Genomic DNA, 20,724 nt, shown 5'->3' with positions numbered 1-20,724 from the left:
GTGGTGGGCGAGACTGAGGGTGCTAAACAGCTTGGCACGGTAGGGGGTGCTAGGGAGATCATGGCTGCTCCTAGGGCCCGCTCCATGACACATACCATATGCTGGCTGCAGTCCGTGCTGTGGGAGAGACGAGGAAGGGATCCCTGCTTAGGTAGCAAGTGGTGAGGGGAAGAGCAGAGGGGAGGAGCCAGTCCTGCTGTGGAGCAGAGAGCCCCGCCCAGCCCAGGGAGCATGCCGGGATGCTGGGGGTGTCTGGTTTAAACTTAAACCAGCAAGGGGTCTGGGACAGACATTGTATAAACTGGTTTGACCCAAATTAGTTAAGTCTGATACTACATTCAACTAGGTTTATCTCAAACCACTTTCAGCCATTTTCAAACTGGTTTATGTGCACTGAACATCTGTTTTGTTACAGGTTTAAACCAGTTTCTGATCACTTAAGCCAGTGTAATGTCTGTCCCTAGCCTTAGAAGAACATATTTTATTAATGGAGAAAACATGTGAATGAAAAATGAGGAGCAATGTGAAATGTCCTACTGTGCCTGAACTCAGTCCTGTGTCCAATTATAGAACTGGATGATTTTTTCTAAGCTTCAAGCTAAGTAAATGCAGGAAAAGTGTTTATTAAAGTCAATAAAATGTTGCCCCTACATATGCAGACTGCTGTGGATTAGCTGCACATCTGTTTCCTGGAACTCCTAATTTACTTCAGTGATTTCTGTGCATGTTTATATTGTTTCTACAGAGTCTAAACATTTCCTTGCTAACAGATTTTCAAAGCTGCTTGAAGGATTTAGATAATCCATCCCTATTAAAAATTAATAGGATTGTACAGCCCTATCTTCACATCCTTCTGGAGGCTTTGGCACTCTTCCATATTGATTATAAAATATAAGTGTGAATGATATGAAGCATTGTTTCAGGTGTCCTTTCCTTCATGTACCTGCTGTCCTCTGTGCCTTATCCATGCCATCTAAGATCATTTGCCATTTCAGCGGATGGCAGATGTTTGATATAGTGTCTGGGCTAGGTTGGGAATTCTCTGTCAGGAATTCTCATGCCTGACAGTAGTGTAAATCTGTAACCATATGGGGCATTCAAGCAGGTTTATACTAGAACAGCTCTCCAACTTCTCTTGGTCTTCCTCGTTCACTCTTTTGGCCAAATATTCCTACAATGTTGCTTTAGCGTTTGACAGCTGTGTGCTGTTTGCAACTGGAAGTCCTGAAGTTTCAGGCAAAGATAAGAACTGTGCTTGTATTTTCTCTGTGAGTTTTACCTTAAGATCTTCATGCCTTTTTGTTTTTTCCTAGGCATCCATTTAAACTGTCTATTCCCCAGAGCTTTCTTCTTCAGGAAACATTTACTGTAGATAAAAAGCAAAAATGCTACATCTTGGAAACTAAAGTTTTGATAAATGGTCTGGAACAATCAGTTCAAACTTTTACCCTTGGCTACCAAGCTGAAAATCCCTATGTGAGTTATACCTGATACAAGAACTAGCTTGCAACCTAGGACAGTGACATAGCCAGAAAATAAGGTTATTTCCTACAACTCTTGTTCTTTACTTTTTTTTCCCCCTCATTCTTTTTTTTAGATTTGTGCTGGCTTGGTTCACCCTTATAACAGCAAGATTTTCCCCCAAAATGTACAAATGTGTGTCTTAACCCGAAGTCACCAAAATGTAAGTGAACTTTTCATTCAGGTTAACTTAGAAGGAGGAATTTATTAGCTAGCTGCATAGCAAACAGCTAGATGTCATTTAAGTTAGTTGTTTGGTTGGTTTGCTGCTTTCCTCACAGCATCTATCCTAATGAAAGTGAGGAAAATGCAGCTCAACATGGATTGATGTGACAGGTGTCTCCTGAGTCCTATTATGTAAATTAATGTTGAATGTTATAATTAAAATAATAAGCAGTTCTAGAACCAGAACTGTTGGGGTTCTAGTCCGGGTTCGGTGAGTTGTTTTACCTTTACCTCCAGAAAGAACTTATTTTTTCCTACACTTCTCAACATTATTTTACTGGGCCATAGTGTAATAGCTCCACATTAAAGTGTTGTCTCTCATATACCATAATAGGTCAGGCTCATGTGCAGTTTGGTTTAAAAACTTCAGTCTCTCCACACGCAGGCAAAGCATGAAGTTGAAGCTACTCTGAAAGTTAACAAAAAAGATTCTCTCAGATTTCTGGGCAAGTACCAGAACAAGTCCAGTGAGACTGATTTTCGGCATCTCTTACACATGGACATGACTCATGCATTTCAGGTATTTGCATGCACATGGATTGCTATGTTCAGTTCTTAGAGGAGTTGCTTGTTCCCCCTTCAGATTACCATTCCTCTTTAGCCTTCATTTGTCCTTTGAATAAAAGTAATAGTTTGGTGTATGTTTTACTTCATTTCTTACTTTAACTTTCCCTTTGCTTGATTTAACACATTCATTTTGTTAAGAGTTTATACAGAGTCTTACACTGTGGCTAGAGCTCTCAGAGACCATTGCAATCTGAATAATTAATAGTAATTTCTTAAAAGAAGAAACCAAAAAGAAAATACTGATCCATTTTGTTTTTTTATTCACACACATGTGCACGTATGTGGAAGAGTGTACCCACACAACCCAGCATACTTTCCACTGAAGGTCTGGCTAGGGAAATGATTTGAGGTAATTCCTATGAATATAATAATTATGCATAAATTGTGTTTTATTGAACAGCTCAAGTTTCCACAAGCACTGGCCTTGAATGGGGAAATCTATTCTAGGCAAACCAAACTGGAAGACTTTGACTATGGTGTGAACATAAAAGCCATGCTCAACAAGACTGATTCTTCCCAGGTCAGGCTCCTACTCATTGCAGTTTTTGTGTGAATGAGATAATTGCAATATGGTTTCTCATTCCTACATTTTAGGCTTTTGTTCATTAAGGTGCAGAAAGGTCCACTGTGTGCAGAAAGCTAGTTTAAAAACTTTGTGCTGCTAAAGGTGTATGTGGGGCTTTGCACTTCTCTTCTGCTGGCCCTCTGCATAGAATGGATTTCACTCTGAGCAGTTCATGTGATGTGTTTTAATTTTGTGCCATTCTTGTGGAACTGCTTTCAAAGAATGGACCACAATGTCATGCAGTTCCTAGAGAATTAGATGAGTCTTTTGGGAAGGGAAAAGCGTTGAGCACCTCACTTGCTTATTGCGATTAGATTGCCCATGTCTTAACTGCTGAGTGCAGTGGAATTAGTATAGTGTTTTTTGGCTTGAATTCAGAAAGCTTTGAAATAAATCATCCTGACACTGGGGCTAAACTAGACTACAGATTTGCTATGGCCCTTCGTTCCAGCTGTGTAACTTCTCTGGTATCAACATCTCAGTGCTCAACTGAATGAATCAGACATTTACTGGATTTTCTTCCCAGTTTATAAAGTGCTGACTTTTACTGCTGATGAAGAACATCTTGTACTCAAAAGCTTGTCTAACTCTATCCCAACTATGCAATTAGTCCAATAACAGATATCACCCTAAGAAATCTGTCACCATCTACACATACAGTACTATTAGGACAGAGAAAACTAATTAACTGTGCTGTGGATAGTACTTCTGGACACAAGTACTATTCTATAGTGGAGTTATTTACTCTGCTGCAATGCATGTGTAGATGCTGACAGCGCTGGCTGGGGCACAAGAGTGCTTTAGTGTTGGTGATGTCTGCTGGCTAGCTCTGCACTGAAGCATCTTCCACATTAAGCCAAGTCAGAGCAGCCCCAGGCTGGCAGGCTGGCCCTGGGTGCCCCCTGCCAGACGGGACTGCTTCACAGGGTGCCCCCTGCCAAATGGGTGCTGCTGTCTCAGGTACATGTGTAAATGTGGCACTCAGGAGCAATAGACTCTAGTGTGAACTGCACCAGAGGTTATTCAGCTGCATTAATTGCATGTGTAGATGTGACCAGCATGCATATCCCTTGACAGGGAATCTTTTTTTCTCTCCAATGATGGGTACTCAAAAGCTCAACAGTGTAACCAAGGTGCAAGCTGATGTGGGTGCAGCTTACCTAGGTATTAGGGAGGTCTAGAACTGGATGAATAAGGGGCCATACTTAGTCCTTCACTAATGACATAGAAATATATTTTTAAAGTCATCGTGGTCTTGGATTGGGTGAGATGGTAAAGTGGTTAAAGTACCTCATTATGGAATCCAGAGCCTGAATATAAGTACCTGGTCCCTAGTCTAGGGCAGTCAAAGGTAGTTGGATGTGTTGGTAGCCACAACACTCCTTGTCATGGTGTTGACTACAGAAATAGTCATGTTGTATTTTTATGAGCTGCTTTGGTGATTTACTGGTAGGCAGCAAGACTCCATCAGACACGGAGAAGTTATGTCTTTCATATTCTTGACCAAATTTTGACAAAGGGCTTATGGGACCTTTACAAAGTACATCTTTGCCTGCAGCAGAGGCCACACTGTTCTGCCATGTATTTTGTGACTGGATGTATTTCTAACGCAGCAGATGTCCTGTTTTCATCTTTCCCTATGCTTAGGCCCATGCAGTCCTAAAGAGTTATGGTAAGAACAGTCTCAATGGATCACTTTACCTTCATTCCAGTGGAAAGGATCTAGTGCTGCTGGAGGTTGATATGAGCAATGAGAACAGGAAGAATGCCAGGTTTATTGGAGTGAGTGCTCTCTTGCATCAAACAATTTTGAAAGAAATGGAGTCTACACAGCTGCAGTTAATGGGCAAAATATATCCCTCAAGGTAACGGAAACATAGCGGTGATCTTGGCTAACACATTCAGAAGTCTTTAAAGTCTTCAAATTTATTCTGACTTCTGCAAGAAGCCATTGAAAAGATGATATCCCGTGCAATCTCCTAACTACTTAAATAGATTTGGGGTTTTTTTGTTTTTCTGAGTCAATGAAACAAATTTATAGTCCTCTCTCACAGCTGACTGCTTTCATAGATCATTGTTTAGAGATAATTTAGAGAACAAGAGTGATGCTCTGTGAATTCATTCATTATTCATTTTTGGCTACTGTTGTTCATCTTCTAAAACTGAAGGAAAACTGTTATTTATGAGCTGCACTAGGGAAAGGGATAGACACAGAAGTATTACTGATGTATGTAGAACACTACCTAAGTGCTATAAAGGGCCATCAGTCGTATACTGATATATGGATAAGATTCAAACGGTCCAAATACTACTGTATATATTTACTGTACATCCTTTTAATAGGCATCATCACTCCCCATTTTTTTTTTTTTTTTTTTTTTTTTTTTTACAAATGTAAAATATCCAGAAAATGGATATTTATCAAAACTTTAGATATTTACAAAAATGCCAACATTTCATTTTGGGGAGGGGGATAGAAAATTGTGAAAAATTGCTCCAAGTTAGTGAAAGCTTTGTGCATGCAATACAAGGGCAATTTCAGGGGAGAAAACTAATGCATTTCACCTATCTGCAGTTTACAGGAATTTCTGGAGTTCTAATACTATGGGCCCCTGTTTAGCCACCTGGTTGTTCCATAATTAAGTAATCTATTTCTGTTCAGTTCATAAGCAATAAAGTGGAGCGTACTAGAATTCCTGGCATGTAAACTGTATTGGGATTAATTTTATGGGGGGAAAAAGCCAGGACACTCAGTATGCTTGGGGGTTGATGGGTGAGACCCAATTCAAGCAAATTTCAGTCATGTGGTGGTTTTTCTTGAATGTGTTCCTTTGTTCTATTGGTTGGACTTTCATTAATTTGAACTTTGAATAAACCAAGCATCTGCCCTATAGAAGGATTCCATGGAACTCTGATTTGATGGACTCTCTTAAGACGCTGTGTTTCTGGGATTCAGAAGTTCATGCATGATGATGGAGAGCTGTTGATAGTGATCTGTAAAACGCATCTGATTTCTTTTATACAAAATCCTGAAAATTGAGGTGCTTCTTGCTTCATCTGATTTCTTCAACATACCATTCCAGGCTGTGTCCCTCCATTATTGTACACATAAATATAAACTGTATGGCATTTCAAGCTATTTCTAACATTGAATTCTTGGTGCTGAGCTTTCTAAATCTGCTTTTAAATTATCTGGCAAAGGAGACTTCATGTTGTTTTAGAGACAAATTTATTTCCAACTGTACTTCAGTTTCCAAGCCTCCAGGTGCCTTTTCTGAAAGGAGCTTAATATATTGTTGGTTTCCTTTCTCTTGTGGTGTTCAGGTTCATAATGAAAACATCCAACTACCTTGATGAAAAATAGGGCTGTCAAGCTCTTAGGTTACACTGAGTAGTGTTCTAAATATCCTGCAAGTAGTGTATGATGATTAGTATAATCAGTCTGATTCTGTTCTTCCTAACTTTGCTTTTTACATTGTAGAAGCTATTTATTTCAGTTGAATTGGTTCTAATTCACCGTTGTGAAAGAGGAGCATCAGTTCCACTATATTTTGTTCAGAACTGCCCTATTTCACCTTCAAAATATCTCCTGTTCTAGTGCACCCAAATGCCAACCTTTTTATGATAATCATCATATCTCTGTCTGGCTCCTTTCATTTAAATAGGTCTGCTAATAGGGCATCTCATAAGTCAGTGCATCCATCCCTGCTGACATTCATCAACTCCTAACAGTGCACTGTAATGGCAAACAAAGTGAAGGGAGGATATAAAGAAGTTCCAAGCCAGTTGTAGAAAACAGTTTAAGCAGGTAGTATAGCATTGGGAAGAGACAGGATAAAATGGGTTCTGGACCTAGAAGAGTGCAGGAGCACAAGGACCTTTGCAGTATCCTACTTTTTCTAGCCACGTTGCCTTTGGGAAAGAATCCGTCAAAACCTGAAGCCAATTGGAGTGGCAAAAAAGCAATTCAGCCTGGACTTCGTGGCACTGATGTCATTACTCTGAACATTCATTCCCCTGGGCTGATCAATTAACTGCTCCTATCCCCTCCCCGCCAACCTTTCTCCATTCAGCTTATTCTCTCCCAACATTATTCCACTAATACAACCCAGCAAAACAAAACCAACAAAACTGCAGCATCAAGATGAAGCTTATAGTTTCATTTGTTCATACTGCTTGTATGCATGCAAGTTTAATTTGAGTGAAATTTAGCATTTCCATGCAATTCTGACCTGTCAATACTTACAACCCCAATTAGGATGAAAAGTCAAAATTCCTCAGTTTCGTGATATCATTTCTTTAAAAAAATGATTTGGAGATGTCCATGAATTTTATTCCAATAATATTTAATTAAATGAAACACTTCTCCTCCAGCTGTGCCTGCCTCTCCCCAGGTGGTGGGGAGCCACAGGAGCCATCCCCTGCCCAGCCCCAGCACTTTAAAAAAAACAAACAAAAAACCCCCCAAAAAAGCAAAAAAACCAAAAAAAAAAGTCCCCACTCACCTGATGCTGCAGTAGTGGTCAAGACCTCTGACAGCTTGTGGCAGAGCCCCCCTGCACAGCGTGGGACAGTAGGGATCACCAACCCCTGCCTGGCACCTGCATGGCAGTGCCCCATGGCATGGGTGCAGCATGGCTCAGCAGGGCGCCACATGCTGCCTGGGAGCTGGGGCTGCTGGGGCAGAGCACTGCCAGGCTCTGGCTAACACATGGAGTGGCCCCAGGTCCCAGGTGAACCGAGTCAGGGGCTGGGGAATTGAGCTGGGAGCTGGGGAAATGTTCAGACCCCTGAACATTCCCCCAGTTCCCATTTCAATTTCCCCGGCTCCCTGATCTTTCCCCCAGCTCTCTGATCACTTCCCCCAGCTCTTCCCGGGGGGTGTGGGCCCCCAGATGATGTAAGATGACAGGCTGCTGCTGCCAGCTGGGGATGGCAGCAGCTCTGGGCTATTTCCCCAGCTGGCAGCAACAGCTTGCTAAAACTCTGCTTGCAGATCTGGGGGCTGCGCTCCCTGGGAAGAGCTAGGGCAGTGACCAGATAGCTGGGGAATTGAACCAAGAGCTCCAGCTGACAGGAGGAGCTGGCCAAGCTCTGGGACAGCATGTGGCACCCTGCCAAACCATGCTGCACCTGCACCATGAGGCAGCTGCCATGCAGATGCCAGGTGCAGGGGGTGATCCCTGCCGACCCCCACTGCCCCGTGATGCATGGGGGTCTCTGTCATGAGCGCCCAGAGGCCTCAATCACTGTTCCTGCAGCCAGTGAGTGCATGGCTTTTATTTATTTATTTATTTTAAGTGCCTGGAGGCTGGGCTGGGCAGGGGATGGGGCTGGGCAGTGCATGGGGGCTTTTCCTGCAGCTCTCCCAGCTATGCCTGCCTCTGCCCCAGTGGGGGGAACCACAGGAGCTTTACCCTGCTGCCGCTTGCCCAGCTAGCGGGGGATGGGGGTGCAATGCAGGCTTGGCTCACTCTGATATGATAGTAAAAGTAAGGATAGGCAGAATTGTACAGTCCACATTGAAAAATTGTTCAGGAGAACATTGAATTTGGAAACTCAAAGCTTGTGAAGAGTGCCACAGGATTTTTAAAGACTGTTTTGCATTTTATCCAACAGGCAGTGATTTCACTTACCCTGGTGCAACTCCACTGAAATCAGTGGTATTACCTCATTTTGATATACTATAAATAGGATTAGAATCGGGCTCAGAATCTCCACCACTGCACCTGGGGCCACTGCTCCTGCTTGCTGAATTGCCTTGACCACTACAACAACAGTTGAGTTTTTCCTGGTGGGCTTTCATCCAAATATTGGCTTAGCCTGTTGCTGTTAAGAAGCACTTTGTGGTTACCAGCTAGAAACTGTCACTTATTCCAGTTAAAAATAAATATTTGCTTATTTTAAAATAACATTTTTACATTTATTTAGATGCTTGTGTTTATGTAATTGGAGAGTTTTCTGCATCTCCTCTGTAATGGAAGTTTATGATTTGTTTAGTTTTTTTCCCACATTTTCAGTGATCTTCTAGTAAAGCATATGGTGGAATGATGCATATTTACAGAAGTTTTTCCTTAAAAATAGCCAGTTTTTCCATGTTCTCAGCTATTAACACAAAGCAGCTATATTTGGCTTTGGAATCCATTACTGCAGCTTCTGAGAACTCCGCAATCATGAATGTATTTAATAGCCCTAGGGAAATGCTATGGTCCCCATATTACACATAGGCAGACTAAGTGCCTTGCCCAAGATGGCACAGGAAGCCTGAGGCAGTGCATGTAATTGAACTGAAGACTCCTGCATGCCAGAATAGGCTAACCATTGGACCATCCACCCTCCTCCTGGATGGCATAAGGCCCAAGCCTTAATCCAATTTCATTGTAAGTGGAGTTGTACCCGAGTAGGGGCTAAGTATTAAGGATGTATCATGATTCTTATCAGTAGTTCTCAAACCTTTTCCACCAAAGAGAGGTAAAAAACATGACCCAAAGTCAAAGAGTAAGTTAGGAGCAAGTAGAAAGAGTTCCATCAACATTCTTCACTTCCTGGATCATGCTGCTATAATTAGCTAGTTTAATCAATTGACTTTTTCAGAACTGACCCCCACTAAGCCACTTCTAGATATTTCAGGGTAAGTTTTCACTTTTGTTAACTTCTGCCCATGCAAACAGCATCTCTAGTATGTGCACATTGGGTGTGCTAAGCAGTTAGTGTGGGTTTGCCAAATGGATTCAACAGCTAGTACAAGTGAGGATACATATGCAGGTGTTGCTTGAGTTTTGTTTGCAATTCCAACTACTGAGGAAACCTCTAGACTTCTTTCTAGTGAGAGGTCACAAAATCTGCTCTAAGCAAATGAGAACAAGGGTGCTCACTTATGAGGGCTTATAGTTACCAAAAAGTAAGCAAAGCAAAGGTCTCCTCTTTAACTTGCTGCATAGATCTGTTTCGCTTAAGTATACACTTAGTATGCAGTATGCAGAGTATGCAGTAGTGTGCACTAGACAGCCAAATGCAGCATGGACCAGTCAGTTTTCCCTTATATTAACAAACAGGTAGACTGACACAAAACACTGACACTTTTGGCCATTTGTTTCCTTCTCATCTTTAGACTTTTGGTATCTTCTCAGATGAAGCTAAATGAAAACAGGTTGTGTCTGGACTTCATGGGAGCTAAGGAACAGAAAGTTGGTCTTGTCATGACTGTAAAAGGAAAAATTCAACACAACATTGCTGCCTGGAAGGCTGTACCCCAGCTTCTTTCTCTTAATGGATCCCTGAAACGCAAGAACAACATTCATGAGGGTACTTTCTTCCTTTTGTGTTTTGCTTTAAGAGGCTAGTTAACTTCAGATCATTCTAATAGTAAAAGCCTCAGTATGTCTGTCTGTCTGTAACACTTTATTTGCACTCTGATTGGTTGTCTCGGCAACCAATTGCAATGCTGACTAAAACAACCAATCAGAGTGCTCTTCACAGACAGACACGCATGGCAGAGCACTGCAATGATGGCAGGGACTGAGGGGCTGGAGTAGGAAGCAAGGGCAGCACCGCTGGCCTCATTTCCCCACCCTGCTCCTTGGAGGCGGTGGTGGTGCGGGGTGCTGGTGGCGCAGCGCTGTCCTTGCCCCCCGGCTCTGGCCTCACCACCATGTCCAAGGGGTGGCCATGCCTTACCCCCTGGTGGCCAGACAGGAGCAGGGGATGGGGGGGTACAGGGGGTGCCTTTCCTCACCCCCCTGTCACTCATCACGGGCAATTTGCTAGTTTGTACTTTTTACAAGCTTAATGAATCTCCCGGTATGGTGTCTCAGTGCATTTCAAACAGAAATATTAACCCGATCCAGAAAATGCAAGCTTAGTATTTTTGGAGGGTGGGAAGTTATGTTATAATCTAAACCCAGTGACAGATATTTCCATTTTTTAATTGAAAATGGCTTTTCAATAAAATATTTTTTTTACTACAAATGTTTCTATTTTGCTTGAAAATATTTGTTTTTATTTAAAAAAAACACAACGTTTTGAACTGTTTTCAGTCTTAAAATGTAACACTATTCTCTGCCAAAAACTTGAAAACATTTGAAGCTAATTTGATAGAGACGACAATGTTTCTGCTGATGATGTTTGCGGTAAAAAACAAAACAAAAAACCTCCCAGAGCAATTCTCCTCAAAGTGCTGGGCCAGCTGGTTGTCGAGTCTGTTCTGTTCTGGGCTGTTTTGTAGAGTACGCTAGGGCCCTGCAGAGGTCTGTGGGGAAATTGTGCTCGTGGGGACATGCCCATCCACTCTCTTTACCAGAACAGTACGCTGATCTTGTGGGCTATGTACATTCCCTCTGTAAGTTCCCCTTGGCTGGTACGTCTTGCACAGTTCAGGGCCTTGAAGCCACAAGCAGTTTTATAAATAAAAAGCCTTTTGCTGTATAGCAGTTGCCTCAGGAAATCAAATTAAAATTACTTCTACTAGCAGAGCGACTAAGCCACATAATCTATTACAGCCAATGAACATGCGTTTGATTCCAGTCTATCTTCAATGTGCATGTTAGTTTGTACATTGCCTGTCAGAGCTGTTTTTCTCTTCTGTGAATTTCCCCTTCCAAAGGGCAGTTAGCATTTCTTCCTGCCCATCACAGGTAACATTAGTGTGATGATCAGCAAAGCTCTGTACCGGTTCCATCTCCGGAATAGGAACGTGTTCGGAAACACCAGCCTGCACAATATCACTTTCGCCATGAGTCAAAATGGAAGCCAGACAATCCCAGCAGAGGCAAAGCTGAACGGACACCTGGAGCTCAGTGAAGGAATCAAAAGAGGCCTAGCCAGCCTCCAGGTGGATGAGAAAGCTCTCTGTGTAGATGTTTCTAATGTTCTGAGTCAGGAACAGAGAGGGCTCACTGGGACTCTCACACACAACATCAGCTCTTTACAAAATGCAGGTATGAAGAAAACTCTGGCTTGCTTAAATTGTTGTGTCACCTTGATATGACTTGGTGCAACCCCAGAGAACTTGAGGCTGGTTGCACTGTATTCACGTACACCAGGGTAAAACTTGACCTCAGCACCATTCTTATCAAAATTCAAAAGAACATAAATAAAGTATATGAGGCATGTCTGTTAGACATATCTGAACTGTTTATAAAGATCTGTTTATCTTTCCTGCACTCTTCTCCCTGACTAATGCATGTGAATTGGGTCATTAGAGCCACATTTTAGAACACGTTTTCCCTGGGGACAAGTCTGAATTATTTCTTGAATGACCGTCATTGCCTTTCAATGAGTCACCTGCAGAATAAGATGTTGCACACATTGAAAGTCTTTTCTGAAATACGGTTTTCAGTACCTGCTTACTGGTAGAATGCTCCTGCCCCTTGACTCTTGAATAGGCTACTTTGAAAATGTCCGGCAGTAGAATGGTCGAAGCATGTACAATGTGCAGTGGCTCCTAGCAATCAGGATTCTCTCAGATGGCTCAACGTACGGATTCTGAAGGATTATGAGGAATGTGAGAGTCGATCAGAAGGGTTTATTCCTTTATTTAGGAAAGCAGATCCTTTGATATACAGAAGTATGTACCAAATCCAAGTAATATATCTTAATTTATGCTTGCTAATAATGTTAATACTACAGAGATGTCATTTTCACTAATCCCTGCTATAAATGCTCAGCAAAAGCTGTGGCTCCCCTGATATATAGTAATGTTAGAAAAAGCTAGTTTGCTGTTATGAACAAAATTGAAATGCTCTTAGTTTCTCTATTTATGAAATCATATACACAATTGTCATTTAACAGTATTTAAAATCATTTCTCCTTTACAGTATTGTGCTTCATGTTCTTCTTTGGCGTTTTCTATAGGCTTTCCCAGAGATGGCACTGTTACTGCCACATATCACCATGTCACGACCAACCGCACTTGTACTATAGCCCTACAGAGTGGCAGTGAAAGGATTACTGCTACATTTGCAGTTCAGAGACTTACCTTAGAGTCTCCAAAATCCCAGTTAACTGTGAGTTTGAAGCACAATGTCACAGAGCTAAGAAAACATGGCATCCCTTTTACTGTAGAAGGTGCCTGCTATTACCAGGTAAGAAGAGTTGCGTCTCAGAACCATGTATAGTGATTGTTGATTGTCTCTGTGTGCTGCTACCCTCAGTAGTATATAGGGGCTGCAGTTTAACTGATATGCTATACTGGTTTATTGGCAAAAAATTCTGCACAGATTTCAGTTGCACTTTACATCAATTATCTCAAATCTGGACTAGATTTAAAATAAATGAGAATTGGTGAGAATTGGTTCAATTCTGGATTTATGGCAAGTGTCCTCTTGCCTCAGAGCAGGAGTCTTGCCCATTTTATTTCTTGCCTGTCCAGAAGAATGAAGCAGGCAGACAAGCCCTGGATGAATGGAGCAGCATTGCATACTGGGCTGTATTAACAGCAGTGTAACTTGCAAATCAAGGGAAGTGATTCTTCTGCTCTATTCAGCACTACTGAGGCCTCACCTGGAGTGCTATGTCCAGTTTTGGGCTCCAAACTTTAAGAAGGGTATTTTGGAAAAGTAGGATATTGTGGATATTTTGGAAAAAGTCCAGCGCAGAGCAACAAAAATGATCAGGGGTCTGGGAGACAAGACTTATGAAGAAAGACTGAATGAGCTAGGGCTATGTATTCTGGAGAAGAAAAGACTGTGGGAGGATTTGATAAGTCTTAAAATACCTAAAGTATGATCACAGAGGGGATGGAGATGGGTTTTTCTCTGTGGCTGTAGGGGACAAGACTAGTTGTAACAGCCTCAAGTTACAGCCAGGGGCATTTAAGTTGGAGATAAGGAGAAACTTTCTGACTCTGAGGATGGTCAGGAATTGGAACAGGCTGCCTAGAGAAGTTATGCAATCTCCATTCATGGAAACTTTCAAAAGCAGGTTAGACAGACACTTGGCTCAGATGATTTAGTCAGAGATAATCCTGTGTTGAGCAGAGGGCTGGGATAGATGACCTTGTGAGGTCCCTTCCAGTCTTACTTCCCTGTGATTCCTATGTCAAGATGGTACCCATAGACCAAAGCACAGTTGGTGGATCTGATATGCAGTGGAGCCAAAATTGACTGATATTTCTGTTTCACTTCTCTTCTAAAGTCTAGAGAGAGGCTTAATATCACTTTCTTTCTGTGTATGAACACGAACCGCCTCTCCTGTATTGTATTGCCTAATACAGTGTTGTACTAAACATAATTCTGCAAATTCCCAGCTTTTTCATAGACTTTTTGCACCTTAGTTTATCCTTCTTTATGACAGGAGAATATTTTAACCCCATTCTCCTGACACATGTTGAGAGGCCAGAATCACTAGTGACTATGATAAGCTCAGATACTAGGATAAGTATCTGTAAAATAGATTTTCCTGCCCCAGTGTATTCTGTGTTGTTCCTCTTTCTCTCATTCACTCTTAGTGTAATTGTTATAAACAGTCAAGATGTAGGGACCTGTGCCTTCAGACCAGTGTTAAAAGGAACTGAGGGTGTTTAGCACCTGGTAGGATCCAGCTCTTTGTACAGACTCCTTCCTTAAAAGAAAGCCACACTGAGCAAGTGTAAGCAGTGTCCCTTTTACCAATGACTCTCTCATTGCAAAGGCAGTCAGGTTCTGTGCACATGAAAACTCCTCCATGTTTCCCAGCTGCTACTGTTTTGTGGCTGTCTGTTTCTTTCCCTGATTTGGTATGTCTTCTGGTCAGAACGTCAACAAAAAAATTGCTGCAGGAGTAACTACCAGGATGGAAAAGGAGCAGTTCAAGGTTGAAGTGGAGAAGAAAAGCACGAGCAGCACTGTGGAAACTGCCCTTTTACTCCTCCATGACCTGAGAGGACTGATTAATATTTTGCCAACGGTAGTACAGGTCAGTGGAAAATTCTTGCCATATGCTGTATGCAATCTGTCTTACTGGTTTTCATCTGGTTGAGGTATACCTGTAAATTTTAATTTACAGTAGTGAATTATATTTCCATAATCTTCTCCTTTGAGCAACCTCTTAACTTTCTCATCTATCTGTATTTCAATCTGCTGCACTTGTTTCATTTTTACAAGCATTTTATGTTCCTCTGCCTGCAGGTCAACTGCAATGGAGAATCCACTTCTAATCAGCATTCTGGCTACTGCAATGGGGAGGTTGCAAGTCATCTGTTTGAGGTACAGGTTTCATTCTTAAAAGGGTGTCATCAATGATGTGCTGGTTTGAGGCTTCATTATGACAGACAGAGTCTAAGCATTGGAGGATGGTATTGGCATAGAAATGGGTCCAAGTTAACAGGAGGTTCTATGCATACTCTCAGGTTCCTTTACTTCCTTAATATCCCCAGGAAAATATGGATCTTAGCACTAGTTAACTGAAAACTTGACAAGTACATGTCAGTATTCTATCTTACCACAGATAGATGGGATATTATTCTAAGACAAAAGCATCACCAAACCCATATTCAAGCAGTATGTGTTTGCATCTCTGGTGCATCCAAACACAGCTAATGTAAAGCATATAGCAAAGATGAGGGAAGTTTATAAATTATGCAAGTGCTGTTTTGGAGGTGATATCCAAGCGTCATACAGCAGACAAGTGCCATTGCTTCAACTCAGAACTCAGTACAATGACTCGTACCTGGGAAAATCACATGGCATCATGAGACATGGGGTGCACAGAAGGAAAAAAGCAAAAGAGTCTGTGGCAACCTGGGTATCCCCGCTAGCCGCAACTAGCCCCCCACTTGTCTTTGGGCATGCCGCCTGCCTGTCTCGTCCACCATGCCTTGTTGGAATAATAATATGTTGTTAAATAAGGCGGGAGGATGCCCATTACCGCACCCCCATATTTGGGGGTGTCCACGGCTCCGTACCTCCCCTACACCACAGCCCAAGCCTTGCAGATGGCATCCAGATGTTAATAGTCACACCAGACCCACACTAGGCTCCAGAATCCTCCCGGCAGGACCCTCCTTTGGTCTCTCCTCTCAGGTGGCCTCCACCGCCTTCATTTGGGCTGCTGAGCTCCTTGTAGCTGACTCCCCTCTTGGGCATGGTCCCCACTTGGGACATTTGGCCACACACAGGCCCTGGCCTCACCTCGAAGGCCAGGCAGAGTCCCAGGCCCACAGCTCTGGATGCCTCTTGCATTGGGCACCTAGCCCTTTTGACCTTCTTGGTCCTGGCCCCAGCATGGGCCAGTCAAGTGGGCACTCTACCTCCAGCCTCACTAGCTCCACACTCTCTCTGGGTCCCCCTTAATGGATGTGGGGAGATGGGATGACTCACACCATGACTGGTGCTCCAGGGTCTCACAGGGGACTCTCCCCCCAACCCCCCGGAGCAGCAGGTCATGGTGCTATCCTGAGATTTTATACTATACCCCCTCTGCTCAGGGCTCCACAACATGCCCCCCTCTACTCGGGGTCTCGGGGCTTCCCTCTTCAGGTGGGCTCAGGTGGCCATAGCCATGTCTGGCCCCCTCTACCTCCGATGTCCTGACCCACCTGAAGGTAGGAGCTGGGGTTAAGGTGCCCCAACCCACCTTTTGCTGGGGTGGTAACTGGCCTGGCATTTCCTGGGGGCTCCTGCACCACTGAGAGCCCCACCAGGTCACCCACTCCCAGCAGGGTGCAGTTTTAGGTCATACCCAGCACCAGGAGCCTCCTATCCATCCCCAACAGCTCCTGCCCTTAACTCCAGCTGATACCAGGAGCCTCGTAGCCAGGTGATGTTGTTGCCTGGCCTTCCAGCAGCAAAATGCCCTGTTTATGTGGGCAGCCCTGAATCCAAAATGGCTGCCTTAATCAGGCACCTGCCAGCTGCTGGCTTCAAGCCCTTAAAGTGGCAGGCACAAACAGTGCCCTGCCACAGTGTCTCATTGAGGTTACTAGATGAGGCCCAAAAAAGTACCTTCTCTGTAAACTAAAAATGAAAAGTAATACAAACTATCTCAGTAGAAGCTGGATTCTTCTGCTACTGAGAAACCAACCCAGAATGAACTGGACCTGAGAGCACAAGCTAGGGGAAGCTGAGAAAAATGTCTATTCCAGAGAACATATGCATTGGTGCACTTATAAATTGCAGTGCAGTTTCTCTGAAGATACGTGTTAATGGCATTGTGGATGGAAAGCCATTCAAATTAGAAATGAGGACTGCTTGGGCAAAAGAGCTTGAACTGGACTGCAAGTTTAATCATACCATTCCAGCATGAAAACATGCTGGTATACCTGGCCAAAACTGGTTACATGGTGCAGACTGGGTTGGAAATAGAATGGATCTGAGCCTAGAAATCCTGAATGGAATATGCAGGGTGTCTGGAGTTGGGACTGTTTACAGAGAGAACCTCTCCGAAGTGGCACCTTGTCATTCACAGTCATTGTCCCATCTTTCAGGTGGAAAGGAAAATGTCTCTACAGAAAAGGACATGTTTTATTGGATTACAGTTTCTTCTCTGTGTTCCACGAAAGGCTTCTTACTTTCTCACTGATGCCTCAAAATGCAGCAAACTAACAAGCTGTGAGAATAACGACCGCTCAGCAGCCCAACACACTTAGGGCAGAACTCTTTCATCTAGTGGATGACAAGGGCACAGCTTGCAACAAACTCTGAGTCACCTGATTAAATTTAATTTACTCGGTTCATTCACTTCATTTCTAACAGTTTTTGTTAGATTTACCCCTTTGATCATCAATATGTTGTATTATCTGAAAGCCACTCAGCATGTCAGCTTTGAGCAATATAAGTGATTAATGGCTAACTTTTATAGCTGAAAAAATTGTGGCTGACACTTAGAATATAAATGGGGAAGGGGCAGATAAAATGGTAACAGGACTAACACATTTTTAAGACGGGTTGTCTCATGAATTGATACAGAAAAAAGCATTTTGGTGGTCAAGTTGCATGTACTTTCAAAATCATTTAATTTTCTTCACACTGGCTCCAATCATAAGAAAGAAAAGGTTTTTTAGGTCTCCTTATTCAGAGTAACTAAGGTTCACTTATTCATGCTGTTTTGTGGCACAGGCATTGTTGAATAAGGTAAAGACCTCGGTAACACCAGGTATAGTGTGAAGTCCTCACTGTGCTGCCCTTGGACTTTAATTTACAGCCTTCACTATTGTCTTTCCTTCTCCCACAGAAAGTACACCATGAAATCAGAGCCAGTACAAAAGGAGGGTTTAATTGGTCAAAAGAGCCCTGTAGGTGCTTTTGAGATGTGGTATTTGCATCCCCAGTAGTATTGTTAGGATAAGAAGCCTCTGGCATTTTTAAGCAGCATTTTAAGCAGCAGGTGAATTCCCATTTCAGGATGGGAACTACAAAGAGTCTCTTTCATTGGCACTATCATTTGGCTAGTATATCAACTCATGGACAATATTACTCTTAGTAGTTGCACTATGACTTCAATGAGAGAGTAAGTATCTGCAGATCTTTACATGTATCAGGTATCCAGGTTGTAGCTTTATTGGTCTAGAGACAAAAGGAATCAGAACTCATAGTAGAGGTGATATCTTTTATTAGATCCATTAGATGTTTGCAAAAAAGGTCTTTATTTGCAAGCTTTCAGACATAAGTACCCTTCTTCAGGCATAGGAGAAAAGATTGTAAAAGTTCTCCTTAGCAGGAATGAAAGTTCATATTTCATAGGAGAGTTGAAGGTGTAGTAAAATCTGTTTGGAACAGTTCATTTTATGCAGATTAGGCTCAGACAAAAGCGTTTACCTCAAAGTTGTTTGGTAGCAGGCAGGATGTAGAATCATATAATTTCATTTCATTGAAATGGAATCTTCATAATTTTGCAAGGAGGAAGCAAGTTTTACCACCTGAAACATGAGACCTAGCTCCTGCAGGGTATTTTGCATTAGCAAAGAGCCCAGAGATACTTCACCACATAAGAAATTCCTGCCCAGAAGAGCATTCCACTTTTTTTTACTCTTGTGTGAAATATGGAACATCATAACCAGAAGGAAATAAGACCACATCCTGGTTGCCACCAAACAACTCATGGCACTCAGGAGAGGTTCCTGAAGACTGGAAAAGGGCCAATGTGGTGCCTATCTTCAAGAAAGGAAGGAAGGAAGATCCAAGGAGCTACAGGCCAATCAGTTTGATCTCAGTCCCTGGTAAGATCTTGGAAAAAATTATCAAAGAATCCACCAACAACAGGCTGACAGAAGGTGCCATTCTGAGAGACCGCCAACATGGCTTCATTTTGGGTAGGTCATGCCTGACCAACCTCATCTCCTCCTATGACCAGGTAACATGTCACCTGGACAGGGGGGAAGAGGTTGGTTTCATTTTTTTGGATTTCAAAAAAGCCTTTGACTTGGTCTCCCATGATATCCTTATGGCAAAACTGGAGAACTGCAGCCTAGACAACCCTATGGCTTGGGAACTGGCTCCATGATCAGACCCAGAGAGTGACTGTTGATGGAACAGAGCCAGCATGGCGTATGGTGAACAGTGGCATCCCCCAGGGTTCAGTACTCGGATCGGTACTCTTTAATATATTAGAAAACAATCTGGATTCAGGTGTCAGAAATGAACTGGTTAAGTTTGTGATGACACCAAACTATGGGGAAGCGTGGTTGCACTGGGGGATAAGCTGGGGATCCAGGCTGACCTGGATAGGCTCGCAAAGTGGACAGATACAAGCCTGATGACCTACAACATAGAGAAATGCAAGGTGCTCCACCTCGGGAGGAAAAACCCACATCATACCTATATGCTTGGCAATGCTTTGCTGACTAGCACTATGTCTGAAAGAGACTTGGGGGTCATGATTGAACACAAGATAATGTGCCACCAACGTGATGCCGCAGCCAGCAAAGCAAATAAAACTGACTTGCATCTAACAATGCATCACAAACAAGACTCAAGATGTCATTCTGCTTTATTAAACCTTGGTGAGGCCACAGCTGGTGTAACTCTGGGCTCCACACTTTAAAAAGGATATGAAGAAACTCAAGAGAATCCAGAGGAGAGCCACACACAATAAGAAGTCAAGAAAGCAAGCCATAAGAGGAGTGGCTCAGGGGCTTGGGACTCTTCAGCTTGGAAAAGTGTAGGCTCAGGGGGGACTTGGTGGCAGCCTATAAGCATAGCGGGGGCTGTACATCAGGACCTGGGAGAATGTCTGTTCACTAGGGCTTCCCTAGGGAAAACAAGGTCCAATGGTCACAAACTACTGGAAAACCATTTTAGACTGGACATAAGGAAAAACTTCTCTACCGTCCAGTTCTCCAGAGTCTGGAATAGACTCCCCCCATAAATGGTGCAGGCACCTACTCTGGACACATTCAGGATGCGTTTGGATGATTATCTTGCCGGGGTCCATTGACTCCAACTGACTTCCTGCCCTTGGAAGGGCGGCCAGACCAGATGCTCACATGAGGTCCCTTCCAGTCCTAATGTCTATGAAATCTATGAAACTTCAAGGTAAGCAGACTACTCCACCTTTTCTTTGAGCCTAATCTGCATAAAATGAACTATTCCAAACAGGAGATTTTACTGCACCTTCAACTCTCCTATGAAATATGAACTTTCATTTTTATCTAGGAGAACTTTTACAATCTTTTCTCCTATGCCTGAAGAAGGGTGCTTGTGCCCCAAAGCTAGCAAATAAAGAATTTTTTTTGCAAACATCTAGTTGGTTTAATAAAAAAAAATCACCTTTACCATGAGTTCTGATCCCTGAGGATCTTTACTGTATTGCAACTGTGACTAGATGAGACAGCTACTAATAGCTGCGCTTTAAGAGAATGCTTGGGAGTAGTGGTCGCTCAGAGACATTGACCCTTTCTTTCACATTTCTCATCTTCTGATGAAAACATATGA

At 42.9% G+C, this 20,724-nt stretch overlaps 1 protein-coding gene across 5 annotated transcripts in view; it reads left to right on the top strand.

The window, feature by feature from the left end:
• APOLTP (apolipoprotein lipid transfer particle homolog) overlaps positions 1–20,724 on the top strand; it is a 180,907-nt gene that overhangs the window by 106,880 nt on the left and 53,303 nt on the right. For 4 of the 5 annotated variants that reach the window (XR_016438623.1, XM_090023138.1, XM_090023139.1 and 1 more), the window contains 10 exons: positions 1,314–1,476; positions 1,598–1,684; positions 2,132–2,266; positions 2,714–2,833; positions 4,526–4,743; positions 9,990–10,183; positions 11,512–11,814; positions 12,731–12,960; positions 14,609–14,770; positions 14,983–15,060. Coding sequence is in view for 4 of the 5 variants with exons in the window: in XM_090023138.1 (XP_089879264.1) it covers positions 1,314–1,476; positions 1,598–1,684; positions 2,132–2,266; positions 2,714–2,833; positions 4,526–4,743; positions 9,990–10,183; positions 11,512–11,814; positions 12,731–12,960; positions 14,609–14,770; positions 14,983–15,060 (1,690 nt within the window). In the remaining variant the exon portion in view is untranslated. The remainder of the gene's footprint in view (positions 1–1,313; positions 1,477–1,597; positions 1,685–2,131; positions 2,267–2,713; positions 2,834–4,525; positions 4,744–9,989; positions 10,184–11,511; positions 11,815–12,730; positions 12,961–14,608; positions 14,771–14,982; positions 15,061–20,724) is intronic. The other variant, XM_090023140.1, reaches the window with a different exon arrangement.

The sequence above is a fragment of the Crocodylus siamensis genome, chromosome 12 (genome assembly GCF_052110815.1).
Source record: "Crocodylus siamensis isolate JL-2025a chromosome 12, ASM5211081v1, whole genome shotgun sequence".
In the NCBI taxonomy this organism is placed as follows: domain Eukaryota; kingdom Metazoa; phylum Chordata; order Crocodylia; family Crocodylidae; genus Crocodylus; species Crocodylus siamensis.
Note: the sequence above shows the minus strand (reverse complement) of the source record. Positions and strands in the feature narration are given on the sequence as shown.